Source organism: Mesoplodon mirus (assembly GCF_964341445.2).
Source record: "Mesoplodon mirus genome assembly, contig: HAP1_SCAFFOLD_551, whole genome shotgun sequence".
Lineage (NCBI taxonomy): Eukaryota > Metazoa > Chordata > Mammalia > Artiodactyla > Ziphiidae > Mesoplodon > Mesoplodon mirus.
In genome coordinates, this window is record NW_028295459.1 from 179,141 (window position 1) to 194,368 (window position 15,228).

Here is a 15,228-nt window from a genome sequence, read left to right on the forward strand (position 1 = left end):
ATAAACAAAGACAGAGTCTTAGCCTGCTTGCTCTGGACAGGATCTCGGACCCTAAGGTCTTAAATGCTGGTATATATTACGGAAGTGAGGACAGTTAAACTGGCACTATCATAACAAGAGTTCTGAAACACCTTCCAAAGAGACTCTAGCAGTAGATTAGGGAAGGGAGAGATACAGTGTGGTAGTACAGGGGGAATGATCGGCTACAGCGGTGAAAAATGTGGTACCTATTGGTATGCTCTTGGGGTTCTTGTACATGTAGCATAGATGACCTTTACAGTGTCCCTCCCACCTTCCCACCTGCAGTAGGTGTTCTTTTTTAAAAAATTTATACTCATTTATTTATGTTTTGAACTTATTTATTCTGTGTATGTATTTTTTTTGGCTTCACTGGATCTTCTTAGTTGCTGGGCTACTCTTAGTTGCTCCATGGCATGTGGGATCTTCCCAGCCCAGGGCTCGAACCCGTGTCCCCTGCATTGGCAGGCGGATTCTTAACCACTGCACCACCAGGGAAGCCCTAGGTGTTCTTATGTAGAGTCTAAATACAGACAGCCCTGAGCAAAGGTAGTGGTTATTAAAGACTCAGGATCTAAATGCTACCTGTCTATACACCACTTCCCAGCTGTAGATTTGACCCCATTTTTGAATGCTGACCTCATTGTTCAACTTTCTTGCTGTTTGTACTCACCTGGAAAACTTGTTTCTGTGATGTGGTGCGCAGACACAGGGTAGTAGATTCCAGAGGTGGAAGCTGGTGGTAAGATATTGGTGGGCTGAATCTCCTTTAGTACCATTACCATTTCTGGTTGCACAGAGGCCCTACTTCCTGTGTATGACACAGAGCCATAGGACTGCAGGCAGGAGCCAAGTTCTCCATACAGTAAAGACCCCAGTGTGCCGTGGTTATAGTAAGATACCTGGCTTCCTTCCTGGTAGGGAAGTGACAGGCTATGTCCCTGATTTGGAATCTGAGATGGCGTTCCCTGAGCAAGGCTGGCAGAAAGTGATGGATATAGAGGGGCCATGGTATTGGTGTCTGCAGTTTTATCATACTGGGCTGCCATAAGCATGGAGGAAGCAGCTGTGTGCTGGTCAGTGAGTGCCAGAGTAAAGTCTCCGAGTGAAGAAGAATTCTTTTCAGTGCTTCCTGTGATGCCCCACTCAGAAACACCTGGATAGGATGCAGCTGAAGTGGAGATCTGGCTCTGGTCAGTAACTCCAGATAACATAGTTGTGCTAGAATGTTGGGGAAGGTAGGCACTACCCATGTGTGTCTGGAAAGAGGTGGCCGTAGCTGATGCCGAACTGACGGCAGGAGCAGAGACTCTGGAGAAGTTGCAGACACTTGCTGTTAGGGAAGCTGCATTGCTCACCACAGGAAGAGAGTGCTGCAGAGAATTCAGAGTTCCAAGTACAGATGGATTTTGGCAATTTTCTGTAAGAACAAGGGGGTGACGAAAAAATCAGGGAGACTGATAAATTCTCACTATGCTTGAGGAAGGTTCTTGTTATCAGGACACCTCTACTGTCAATACTTACTGAGAATCCAAAAACCAGACAGTTATGATGGTTGTAAGGACTGAGCAGTTTTACACTCTTCTGTATTAACTGCCTGTGCTCCCATCTTGGGCACAGATGGGCAGAAGACCCAAGTGGTATGGTTCAGACATTGTTCTCTAGGATGGAAGCAACCTTCTCCCTGCCCTATCTTTCCCTTCAGCCTGCACTAGTATTGACTTCTATGCTGTTTCCTAGACTGGAAGCATTTTAGAACTAGGAGGGCCTTAGAGAACTTCTATTTTCCCAGTCTCACTTCATGAGGAAGGAAACGGAGGCTCAGAGAGGTCAGGTTGACTTGTTCAAGTTCTCTCATTATGTTAGTATCCTTACCAGGTTTCAGAACCTAAGTATCCTGACTTCCTTGCCAGGACGCTGCTCTGAGCATGACACTGCCAGAAAGCAGGAGAAATAGAACTTATAATACAGGCATTTTCTTTGTCCGTTAGAAAACAGTACGGCTATTAATTACCCTTGTGATCTTCAGTGTCTCACTTTGCTTGTGCAGTTCCCACGCTCTTACCTAGAGTTCACATAGAGCTCAGCCCAAGTGGTAAATTTAAAGAGTCATTTTTACCCTCTTCAAGCCTGGTTTCTCATCCTACCTCAAAAGGATTACCCGAAAGTGAATTTCTGACGTGCTTTTGGAAAGAAACAAGCGATCTGATTCCTTCAGATTGCTCGTCTGTAAAGTGGTTATAGCACCACCACCAATAATGATGGGGACGTCCTCCTGCTTGGCCATCCCTTTCCCGCTCTCTCCCAGGGCCCTCAACACCGTCTGCTCTGTGCTGCAGCTTGGGACGCAGCTGGGCGTCGTGGGCGGCACTGGCTGCCCCCGCGCCACACTGACAGTGACTGTGTCCACTGCGGACCCTGAGCTGCGGGACATCATGGAGGTGAGAGCACCCATCACCGCCTTCTTCCGATGGCCTCGCCTGCAGATGGAGATACGGACCCCCAGAAAGGAGCGCAGGGCCTGCGGGATGGTAGAATGGGGTCTCAGAGACTCTGTGGCAAAGCACAGATGCAGAGTCACTGGGCACTTGTGGGCTGGCCTGCGAGTGGATAGCCGGCCCTAGACAGCTGGGTGACCCGGGCCGGCCACGGGAAGTCGGTGGGCGCGGGGAGCGGGCTGGGGGCAGCTGAGCCCTCCTGGCAGGTGCTGGTCCCCCAGTGCCCGGGGCAGGGCCTACCTAAGTAACTGCCCGTAGAGAACTTGGGTGAGATCGGTCCTTGGAGAGAGAGCTGGGCTCCGAGCATTCTCCTTCAGTTGCCAACACGGCCAAAAGCGAAGTGCGCACCGTTTGGGCTGTTGCCGGTATTTATAGCTCTGCAACCTGTGAGCGAACAATGGGCTTGCGTTTGCGGGACGCAATAGTTTAGGGAGGGGTGGCGCATGCGCAGAGTACACGTCACGCCCTGAGGCGCACAGGTGAGAATGCGAGCCTGGACCGTCTAGCGCTTCTGAATATCCCGGGGTCTGAGGGTTGGAGGTGTTTGCCTTGAGGGTGATGAGCTTCTTGGCAGGACAGCTGGCCCTTCTCCCCTGGCCTGGCCCCAGTGCTGTCGGGGGAACTAACTGTACTGGACGGGGTCCCTGCCCAGCCAAGTGGAGCAAGGTTGCTGGCTGTGCAGCTCCCACAGGAGGCGGCAGCTCTGGCAGCAGCGCCTCTGCGTCCTTCTGCCCTTTCCCCTGGTGGCACTGGAGGGGAGAGCCGCTAAGAGCACAAGTGCCCACACCACCAGGAGCTCGATCGTGCACGCTTCTGTTTAAGGTTTCAGACTTTAAGAGTAATAGAAAAGCGTTGAACTTTTTTTGTTGAAGGTGAGTGTGTGGAACATCCCCAGTTGCATTTTCAACCTATCATTTTGCTACCGCGTGGAGAAGGCACTGCAGGGAGAAAGAGTGGAAGCGAGGAAACAAGTTAGGAGACTTTTGTAGAAATTGGGCATAATGGTGGCTGGGACCAGGGTATGGTGGTCATTGTGGTGGAAAGATGTGGACAGATTCTAGAGGTATGTAGGCAGTATCATTGTTAGCACTGCTGGTGGGTTGAGGATGAGGGCGAGGGAGAAATAGCCGTCAGTGATGGTGATTCCTAAGTTTCTGGCTCCTATGGTTGGTTGGATAGGGTTTTTTAGATATGATGTTCATATTTATCCTAATTTGTCTTTTGTTATTTGTTGGTTCTTGATGAATACTCTGTCCTATTAAGTCTCCTGTTTTTAGCGTACAGAGCATTTTCACCGAAACTGACTGTTGCATGTTAACAGATAACTTTTTACCATCTGCCAGTTTGGCCCTGTATTTTATTCTCTTTCATTTATTAATTAAATTGTTGTATTAATGTAAATAGTTATATTAATAGATTTTCTAAAGTTGCGTTACCCTTGAGTCCTTGGAATAACGCCTTTTGGTAGTCATGGTGTATATCATTCTTTAATAATTATCGATTAGATGTGCTGATGTTTCTTTAGGATTTTTCTACCTATATTTGTAAAGCGAAATTGTACGTTTTTTGCAAAAACTTGATTTTCTTTCCTTTTTATTTACAAATGACTCGAATTTTGTTGTTTTGTAGTTATTTGATTGATGTAGAAGGCATGTGGCCAGATGATGCAATTGGATATAAGTATAAGGGTTGTCACTACTTTTCCGTTTTTATAAAATTTGAAGGTAGAAGTGTAGGGGAATTTCTCAAATTTTGGAAAAAGAGAAAAGTTTGTAATTCATTTTTTCTGACATAAGATAACTTTTTGTTAAAAGTTTATAAAGGAATGTATCTGGAAATGGTGAGATATAACAGCCTGAATAATTAGTCAGTGGATTTCAGCATTTTTTTCTTTTTAAAATTTATTTAATTTATTTATTTATTTTTGATATTATATGCACTGCACAACCAAGGAAGTCCCTTTTTCTTCCTTCCTTCCTTCCTTCCTTCCTTTCTTTAAAGCTCCAAGTCGTTTAAAATACATGACTTCTTACTAAAAATCTGCAGTTCATATAACCAAGGGGTTTATAACTTCTCCTCTAAAAGTTATATTCTGGGACTTCCCTGGTGGTCCAGTGGTTAAGACTCTGCGCTTCCAATACAGCAGGCATGGGTTCCATCCCTAGTTGGGGAGCTATGATCCCACATGCTGCAAAGCCAAAGAAATTTTTTTTTAATGTTATATTCCTGTATGATTGAATTTAGTGGTTTAGACTTTCTTTTTCTTTCTTTCTTTTCTTTCTTTTTTTTTTTTTTTTTTTTTTTGTGATACACGGGCCTCTTACTGTTGTGGCCTCTCCCGTTGAAGAGCACAGGCTCCGGACACACAGGCTCAGCGGCCATGGCTCACAGGCCTAGCCCTCCACGGCATTAGGGATCCTCCCGGACCGGGACACGAACCCGTGTCCCCTGCACCGGCAGGTGGACTCTCAACCACTGTGCCACCAGGGAAGACCTTGACATAATTCTTTTGAATTTGGATAGTGCTGATGGTTGCACAGCACTGTGAATGTATCTAATGTAACTCAATTGTATAATTGAAAATGGTTGAAATACTAAATTTGGTTTTATGTATATTTTACCATAATAAAAAATCAGATGAACGAACAGCATAAACCAGAATTAGGTAAGATGATAGAACTCAGGACAGAATTCAAAATAAAAGAAAAAAAATTCAGAAAAGCTGACTAAATTTAAAATAATACAAGAGTGGGGACTTCCCTGGTTGAGGAACTGAGATCCCACATGCCGCAGGGCAGCCAAGCCTGCACGCTGCAACTACTGAGCCTATGTGCTGTGGAGCCCACGCGCCACAACTAAAGAGCCCACGAGCTGCAAGAAAGAGCCCACGCACTTCAACGAAGAGACCACGTGCTGCAACTAATACCCGACACTGCCAAACAGAAATAAATTAAATAAAATCATACGAGTGAATGAACATAATGGATAATGCCTTAAGAGAAACAAACAAGAAAAGGAAACAGTTTTTTAAATCAAAAAGAAGATAAAAAGTTTAGAGAAATGGCAAACATAAAAGATAGGCAAAAAAGAGTCAGGACAGCTCTGAAAAGAGTAACATAAGTACGTATAAGAATCTATTATACCATAAAAGTGACATTTCAAATCAGTGGGACAGATTAGTCAATAAATTGTGAAACATACATGTTGAGGTATAAGTAATTCTCTGGAAGATTCCACGGCACGGCAAAAGCAGATGTCTCTGAGGAGGGAAATGTGTGGCTGGGGAATGTGGGGAAAAGGGTGTCTTTTCTTTGAGTGCCCTTGTGTACCTTTTCTAATGTTCTGTCATGTGAATTTATTACCTCTGAAGTTCACCTGAGTTCAAACCCCAGTTCCCCCAATTGCCAGCTCTTAATCTTGGGCAAACTCTTCACACTCTCCAAGCCTCTTTATCTGTGAAATAAGGTCAGTAACTTAGCCTGGTGCTGCCTGGCACAGAATACACTGTCAATAAATGGAGATTATTAGTGTAAAAAACCGAAATGCCCATCGATGGATGAATGGATATTTTAAATGTGGTGTATGTGTGAAATATTACACTGTCATAAAAAGGAATGGAGTACTGACACGTGCTACGACATGGACGAACTTGAAAACATTATGCTAAGTGAAAGAAGCCCCACACAGTGGTCACATTTGTATTATTTCATGAAATGTCCAGAAAAGGTAAAACCATAGTGATAGAAAGGAAATGTGTGGTTGCAGGGACTGAAGGAGGAGGGGATGAAGAGGGCCTGCTGATGGTTATGGGGGCTTCTTTGTGGGGTGATGAAAACGTGATGGGATAGATGATGGTGATGGTTGCATAGGCTTGAGAATGTACGAAATGACACTGAATCTGCGGTCTCAGAAGGTGAATTTTATGGCATGTGAATGACATCTCAAAAAAATAATTTTGAAAATGAAAATTGCCAGTTTTCCCATTTTCACTATCCACTATCCACTGCCTCCATCTCTCCCTTCTCCCCACGTCATTCCTTTTGACGCCCACCCCTGCCGCTCTCTCCCAACCTCACTCCCTCGAGCTGCCCCACGAGGCCTCCCAGGGAGCCCCTGAACCGCTGGGCGCCTGCGTCCTGTGGCTGTTGGAGCGGCTGCCCAGTGCGCGTGCCCCCACCGCTCTCACCCGTGAGAGTGGACGCTTCCGTCGGAATTTTCTCGTGCGTTTCAGTTGATGGTGATGTTTACAGAAGGTGGCACACCCCCTGGTCAATGGAGGAAGCCCCTCAAGTTAATACTTAGGCCTGTCCAGAAGTTTGATGTCGTCCAGCAGTAACCTCAGCATGCTGTGCTCTGAAAGCCAGGTTGGACGCCTGCAGGCACTTGCAAATACTGAGGACTTCAGAGGCATTTGGGCCTCAAAGTGAGGCCTTGTACCTCCACATGCGATGTGACCTCAGCCCTTTGCTGCACGTCTCTAAGTGAAGTGGCACAGGAATACTGGCCTTGCCTGTCGTTGCCAGGATTAACTGAATAGTGCATTAGCTGCCCTGGTGCTTAGGTGTTGAGTACATGGTGATTTACATACCAGGCCCTATCCCCTAGGATAACTCTGAGCCCTAGCCACCTCTCTGGTAGATTTCCCTATACCCCCACTATAATCACACCTGCATAAGGCAACTCAAACCTTTCCGAGATGTGTCCTGAACCTCTTGTTTTCTTAAATACCTGTGTGGTGGTTGTGAGACTTAAGGCCAACCTCCCCAAGAGACTTTTTCTATTTCTCCTAGTAAACCTAGACTCACCTTCCGTCATCTTCAACTCTACTCACATTTTGTTCTTTCAGCCCTGACCTCTGACCCTGCTCTTTACTTCTGCCATTTCCTCCTCACTCCTGCTTCCTTTCATAAATCCATAAATCTCTTCTGGCCTTCCTAGCCCTGGGCCACGTTCCTTCCTCTTTCCTCAGTTTTTACCCCTTTCCTCCCCTTTCCTTCATTCTCCCATCCAACTTTCAGTGCTTCCTTTCTCATGCAGACTTTGATTCCAACCCCATCAAAAACAAAACAAAACACAAAAACTTAAAGCACGCCACAGTTAGCAGCATCTCAAAATTCAAAAGGTTTATTACTCGTCTATTAATTCGATGACATTCATTTATTCAGTTTTATTGTTTTAATAAATATACAGAAATAAAAACAGAAATATATAATTAGAGAATAAATAGAGGAATTTATACCTGGTGCCCAAGGTGGCACCAACAATCCTAGCAGCTCTTACTATAAATATCCGTAGTAGTCAGCGATTTCCATTTCCTTTTGCCTCTCAATGAAAACTTGCAGTTTCCCCAAAGAGGTGTATTTGGCGGCATTCTCACGTTCTTGTTGAGCCCGCCTCTTCATGGCCTCCCGCTCTGGTCTCTGCTCTTGTTCGATGGGCTTTGACATGACTGGCTCAGAAACGTTGGGTTCCCTCCATGGTCTTCGTTGCTTGCTGAAGTCTTGGAGTAGAAATGGGGTTTGGAGCTTGGGTGGGGACCGGCACTTAGTCAGAGCAGGGGGAATAGGCCCCCGCTGGAGAAAAGCGAAAGATGAAGTTTTGTAGGGTGCAGGCCTAGGAGCAGCAGGCTGAGGGACACTAGGATGGATATGGGCGGTCCAACCCGGTTGGGTTGGGTTGGTCACAGTTGGCTGAGCTGGTTTGGCAGGACCTGGCAAAGAGGCAGGAGCTGGCTGGGATGAACTGGCTGCAGCAGGTTGAGCTGAGTTAGAAGAAGCAGGCTGGGCACGGTCCGCCACAGCAGGCCGATGTGAGGCCAGAGACTGTGGCCTCCGAGGAGCAGGTCGAGCTTGAGGCTTGTCCCAGGCAGAAAACTTGACCTTCTTAGGTGGAGGCAGCTCATACTGGGATGGAGATGGACACTGTTTTTCAGCACTGCTGTCTGGTTTCTGGGCTTTGACTTGAGTTTTCTCAGGACTCTTACCCTCACGTGGGGTACGCCGCCATGGCTGGATAGCTGGGGGTGGCTGGGGGTCTTTAGGGTTGCTTGAATTTCCCAAGACCCGACAGGAAGAGAGCCCAGTTCTCTTATCATTCTTCTTCCCCAGTGCATGAAAAACCTTCACAGACTCCAGCATGCGCATGCCTAGGGAGGTTCGAGGCTTTTTAATGCTCTCATGGATAAGCTCAGTTTGGTGTTCCTTTCGCTTCGTCTTGGGAATTGTTGGCTTCTCTTCTGCCTTGACTTTGTTCCCTGACTGCTTCTTCTCTTCAGCCTTCTTTCTTCCTCTGGTCCTTGTGGTCTTTTCCTGCCCGTGGCTCTTAGTTTTGCTGATCTTTCTGGATGCAGCTTCCTGAGGGTTGCCTTTAGAATGCTTGGCCGTGTTCACAGGAGCCCTGCCACTGACTGCAGCATTGCATAGAACCACTTCTCCCCCTAACAGGCACTGTGGATTCTTTGGCTGGATTTTGGCCTTGGGAGCACCACTGATAGGCTCAGAGGCTTTATGTTTGTTCTTCCTGGGTTGATCAGAGGGATCCTTTATGACACTTGGCTTTTCCTGCACCTGATTCACTCTAATGACCCTGGTGTCTTTGGCTTTGATCACGTTGGGACCTTTGGATTGATGAAGATCTTTCAATGAATTAAAGAGCTGGGGAAGGTGACTATGCTCCGCCAGTGTAGTAGTGTCTGCAAAACCACTGCTAGATTCCATCCCATTTTCAAGTGTCCCTAGGTCCTCAAGACTCAGGCTGTCCTTTCCCAGATGAGCATTTTCAGAACCAGGCTGCTCCTCTTGGCTGACGGGGTCAGTGCAGCCCGGGAGCTGGTGAATATCAGGGATTTCTGAAGGGAGTAGTGGAAGCTCTTGGTTTTCTCTTGGGATCTGGTAGGCATCCAGAGGCTTTGAAAGCTTGGTTGTACTAGCCTCCAAGTTCTTACTCTCTGTTTGTCCCTGCCTTGGAGCTGGAGGCAGGGCCAGGAGACTACTGGCACTCTGGACTGGAGCTGTCCCTGAAATGTCCCCAAGTTCGGGTGGTGGATTTCTCTCAAGTATCTGAATACTTCTGCTCCTGCAGGACTCGGGGAGTTCTTGAGTTTGTGTCACACAAAATGTCTGGATTGGAGGTTGCCATCCCAGGGAAGTTTTCATCACCAGGGAAGTCTCCATCCCTACAAAGGAGTCAAGGTAGAAGTCAGTCCCTCGTAAGTGAGATGCTCCCCCTAAACACCAACACAGCAATCATGTACCTTTCAAGGTATATGATCGCTGTGTTGGTGTATAGGGGCAAGATGGGCAAGGCATTTCTACTAACTCTTCTTAAGGACCACGGACAGTGTTCTATGCTACGAGATAAGTGGTGACTGTTGTAATTCTTACTGGTGATCATTTCCTGTCACTGATTCTTGGTTTTCTTTGTATTTCACAGGATTGTTATAAGTCAATTAGAAAATGAGTCTTATTTTTCAAAAATGAAATGTTTTACAAAGCCTAGCATTCTCATATAGAGTCCGTTCAATTCTCCCCACGTTCCTGAGAGGCTAAGAACACTTCACACCATGAACTAGGAGAGGGAGTAGAGCCCTTCCTGATGAAATAGATAAACAAAGACAGAGTCTTAGCCTGCTTGCTCTGGACAGGATCTCGGACCCTAAGGTCTTAAATGCTGGTATATATTAAGGAAGTGAGGACAGTTAAACTGGCACTATCATAACAAGAGTTCTGAAACACCTTCCAAAGAGACTCTAGCAGTAGATTAGGGAAGGGAGAGATACAGTGTGGTAGTACAGGGGGAATGATCGGCTACAGCGGTGAAAAATGTGGTACCTATTGGTATGCTCTTGGGGTTCTTGTACATGTAGCATAGATGACCTTTACAGTGTCCCTCCCACCTTCCCACCTGCAGTAGGTGTTCTTTTTTAAAAAATTTATACTCATTTATTTATGTTTTGAACTTATTTATTCTATGTATGTATTTTTTTTTGGCTTCACTGGATCTTCTTAGTTGCTGGGCTACTCTTAGTTGCTCCGTGGCATGTGGGATCTTCCCAGCCCAGGGCTCGAACCCGTGTCCCCTGCATTGGCAGGCGGATTCTTAACCACTGCACCACCAGGGAAGCCCTAGGTGTTCTTATGTAGAGTCTAAATACAGACAGCCCTGAGCAAAGGTAGTGGTTATTAAAGACTCAGGATCTAAATGCTACCTGTCTATACACCACTTCCCAGCTGTAGATTTGACCCCATTTTTGAATGCTGACCTCATTGTTCAACTTTCTTGCTGTTTGTACTCACCTGGAAAACTTGTTTCTGTGATGTGGTGCGCAGACACAGGGTAGTAGATTCCAGAGGTGGAAGCTGGTGGTAAGATATTGGTGGGCTGAATCTCCTTTAGTACCATTACCATTTCTGGTTGCACAGAGGCCCTACTTCCTGTGTATGACACAGAGCCATAGGACTGCAGGCAGGAGCCAAGTTCTCCATACAGTAAAGACCCCAGTGTGCCGTGGTTATAGTAAGATACCTGGCTTCCTTCCTGGTAGGGAAGTGACAGGCTATGTCCCTGATTTGGAATCTGAGATGGCGTTCCCTGAGCAAGGCTGGCAGAAAGTGATGGATATAGAGGGGCCATGGTATTGGTGTCTGCAGTTTTATCATACTGGGCTGCCATAAGCATGGAGGAAGCAGCTGTGTGCTGGTCAGTGAGTGCCAGAGTAAAGTCTCCGAGTGAAGAAGAATTCTTTTCAGTGCTTCCTGTGATGCCCCACTCAGAAACACCTGGATAGGATGCAGCTGAAGTGGAGATCTGGCTCTGGTCAGTAACTCCAGATAACATAGTTGTGCTAGAATGTTGGGGAAGGTAGGCACTACCCATGTGTGTCTGGAAAGAGGTGGCCGTAGCTGATGCCGAACTGACGGCAGGAGCAGAGACTCTGGAGAAGTTGCAGACACTTGCTGTTAGGGAAGCTGCATTGCTCACCACAGGAAGAGAGTGCTGCAGAGAATTCAGAGTTCCAAGTACAGATGGATTTTGGCAATTTTCTGTAAGAACAAGGGGGTGACGAAAAAATCAGGGAGACTGATAAATTCTCACTATGCTTGAGGAAGGTTCTTGCTATCAGGACACCTCTACTGTCAATACTTACTGAGAATCCAAAAACCAGACAGTTATGATGGTTGTAAGGACTGAGCAGTTTTACACTCTTCTGTATTAACTGCCTGTGCTCCCATCTTGGGCACAGATGGGCAGAAGACCCAAGTGGTATGGTTCAGACATTGTTCTCTAGGATGGAAGCAACCTTCTCCCTGCCCTATCTTTCCCTTCAGCCTGCACTAGTATTGACTTCTATGCTGTTTCCTAGACTGGAAGCATTTTAGAACTAGGAGGGCCTTAGAGAACTTCTATTTTCCCAGTCTCACTTCATGAGGAAGGAAACGGAGGCTCAGAGAGGTCAGGTTGACTTGTTCAAGTTCTCTCATTATGTTAGTATCCTTACCAGGTTTCAGAACCTAAGTATCCTGACTTCCTTGCCAGGACGCTGCTCTGAGCATGACACTGCCAGAAAGCAGGAGAAATAGAACTTATAATACAGGCATTTTCTTTGTCCGTTAGAAAACAGTACGGCTATTAATTACCCTTGTGATCTTCAGTGTCTCACTTTGCTTGTGCAGTTCCCACGCTCTTACCTAGAGTTCACATAGAGCTCAGCCCAAGTGGTAAATTTAAAGAGTCATTTTTACCCTCTTCAAGCCTGGTTTCTCATCCTACCTCAAAAGGATTACCCGAAAGTGAATTTCTGACGTGCTTTTGGAAAGAAACAAGCGATCTGATTCCTTCAGATTGCTCGTCTGTAAAGTGGTTATAGCACCACCACCAATAATGATGGGGACGTCCTCCTGCTTGGCCATCCCTTTCCCGCTCTCTCCCAGGGCCCTCAACACCGTCTGCTCTGTGCTGCAGCTTGGGACGCAGCTGGGCGTCGTGGGCGGCACTGGCTGCCCCCGCGCCACACTGACAGTGACTGTGTCCACTGCGGACCCTGAGCTGCGGGACATCATGGAGGTGAGAGCACCCATCACCGCCTTCTTCCGATGGCCTCGCCTGCAGATGGAGATACGGACCCCCAGAAAGGAGCGCAGGGCCTGCGGGATGGTAGAATGGGGTCTCAGAGACTCTGTGGCAAAGCACAGATGCAGAGTCACTGGGCACTTGTGGGCTGGCCTGCGAGTGGATAGCCGGCCCTAGACAGCTGGGTGACCCGGGCCGGCCACGGGAAGTCGGTGGGCGCGGGGAGCGGGCTGGGGGCAGCTGAGCCCTCCTGGCAGGTGCTGGTCCCCCAGTGCCCGGGGCAGGGCCTACCTAAGTAACTGCCCGTAGAGAACTTGGGTGAGATCGGTCCTTGGAGAGAGAGCTGGGCTCCGAGCATTCTCCTTCAGTTGCCAACACGGCCAAAAGCGAAGTGCGCACCGTTTGGGCTGTTGCCGGTATTTATAGCTCTGCAACCTGTGAGCGAACAATGGGCTTGCGTTTGCGGGACGCAATAGTTTAGGGAGGGGTGGCGCATGCGCAGAGTACACGTCACGCCCTGAGGCGCACAGGTGAGAATGCGAGCCTGGACCGTCTAGCGCTTCTGAATATCCCGGGGTCTGAGGGTTGGAGGTGTTTGCCTTGAGGGTGATGAGCTTCTTGGCAGGACAGCTGGCCCTTCTCCCCTGGCCTGGCCCCAGTGCTGTCGGGGGAACTAACTGTACTGGACGGGGTCCCTGCCCAGCCAAGTGGAGCAAGGTTGCTGGCTGTGCAGCTCCCACAGGAGGCGGCAGCTCTGGCAGCAGCGCCTCTGCGTCCTTCTGCCCTTTCCCCTGGCGGCACTGGAGGGGAGAGCCGCTAAGAGCACAAGTGCCCACACCACCAGGAGCTCGATCGTGCACGCTTCTGTTTAAGGTTTCAGACTTTAAGAGTAATAGAAAAGCGTTGAACTTTTTTTGTTGAAGGTGAGTGTGTGGAACATCCCCAGTTGCATTTTCAACCTATCATTTTGCTACCGCGTGGAGAAGGCACTGCAGGGAGAAAGAGTGGAAGCGAGGAAACAAGTTAGGAGACTTTTGTAGAAATTGGGCATAATGGTGGCTGGGACCAGGGTATGGTGGTCATTGTGGTGGAAAGATGTGGACAGATTCTAGAGGTATGTAGGCAGTATCATTGTTAGCACTGCTGGTGGGTTGAGGATGAGGGCGAGGGAGAAATAGCCGTCAGTGATGGTGATTCCTAAGTTTCTGGCTCCTATGGTTGGTTGGATAGGGTTTTTTAGATATGATGTTCATATTTATCCTAATTTGTCTTTTGTTATTTGTTGGTTCTTGATGAATACTCTGTCCTATTAAGTCTCCTGTTTTTAGCGTACAGAGCATTTTCACCGAAACTGACTGTTGCATGTTAACAGATAACTTTTTACCATCTGCCAGTTTGGCCCTGTATTTTATTCTCTTTCATTTATTAATTAAATTGTTGTATTAATGTAAATAGTTATATTAATAGATTTTCTAAAGTTGCGTTACCCTTGAGTCCTTGGAATAACGCCTTTTGGTAGTCATGGTGTATATCATTCTTTAATAATTATCGATTAGATGTGCTGATGTTTCTTTAGGATTTTTCTACCTATATTTGTAAAGCGAAATTGTACGTTTTTTGCAAAAGCTTGATTTTCTTTCCTTTTTATTTACAAATGACTCGAATTTTGTTGTTTTGTAGTTATTTGATTGATGTAGAAGGCATGTGGCCAGATGATGCAATTGGATATAAGTATAAGGGTTGTCACTACTTTTCCGTTTTTATAAAATTTGAAGGTAGAAGTGTAGGGGAATTTCGCAAATTTTGGAAAAAGAGAAAAGTTTGTAATTCATTTTTTCTGACATAAGATAACTTTTTGTTAAAAGTTTATAAAGGAATGTATCTGGAAATGGTGAGATATAACAGCCTGAATAATTAGTCAGTGGATTTCAGCATTTTTTTCTTTTTAAAATTTATTTAATTAATTTATTTATTTTTGATATTATATGCACTGCACAACCAAGGAAGTCCCTTTTTCTTCCTTCCTTCCTTCCTTCCTTCCTTTCTTTAAAGCTCCAAGTCGTTTAAAATACATGACTTCTTACTAAAAATCTGCAGTTCATATAACCAAGGGGTTTATAACTTCTCCTCTAAAAGTTATATTCTGGGACTTCCCTGGTGGTCCAGTGGTTAAGACTCTGCGCTTCCAATACAGCAGGCATGGGTTCCATCCCTAGTTGGGGAGCTATGATCCCACATGCTGCAAAGCCAAAGAAATTTTTTTTAAATGTTATATTCCTGTATGATTGAATTTAGTGGTTTAGACTTTCTTTTTCTTTCTTTCTTTTCTTTCTTTTTTTTTTTTTTTTTTTTTTTGTGATACACGGGCCTCTTACTGTTGTGGCCTCTCCCGTTGAAGAGCACAGGCTCCGGACACACAGGCTCAGCGGCCATGGCTCACAGGCCTAGCCCTCCACGGCATTAGGGATCCTCCCGGACCGGGACACGAACCCGTGTCCCCTGCACCGGCAGGTGGACTCTCAACCACTGTGCCACCAGGGAAGACCTTGACATAATTCTTTTGAATTTGGATAGTGCTGATGGTTGCACAGCACTGTGAATGTATCTAATGTAACTGAATTGTATAATTGAAAATGGTTGAAAT

At 46.5% G+C, this 15,228-nt stretch overlaps 2 protein-coding genes across 2 annotated transcripts; both read right to left on the reverse strand.

Annotated features, from left to right (window-relative positions):
• Positions 1-257: 257 nt before the first annotated feature.
• On the reverse strand, positions 258-1,463 carry LOC309797480 (uncharacterized protein C2orf78-like; the record flags this gene model as incomplete). Its single annotated transcript, XM_082646001.1, has 1 exon — positions 258-1,463. A coding segment is annotated over one exon (798 nt), but the record flags the coding sequence as incomplete, so codon positions are not given.
• Positions 1,464-7,795: 6,332 nt separating this feature from the next.
• On the reverse strand, positions 7,796-14,107 carry LOC309797482 (uncharacterized protein C2orf78-like; the record flags this gene model as incomplete). Its single annotated transcript, XM_082646002.1, has 5 exons — positions 7,796-9,690; positions 10,811-11,557; positions 12,529-12,658; positions 13,268-13,384; positions 14,072-14,107. The coding sequence occupies 5 exons, from the start codon at positions 14,105-14,107 to the stop codon at positions 7,796-7,798; spliced, it is 2,925 nt and encodes a 974-aa protein (XP_082502128.1).
• Between the last annotated feature and the right edge of the window lie 1,121 nt (positions 14,108-15,228).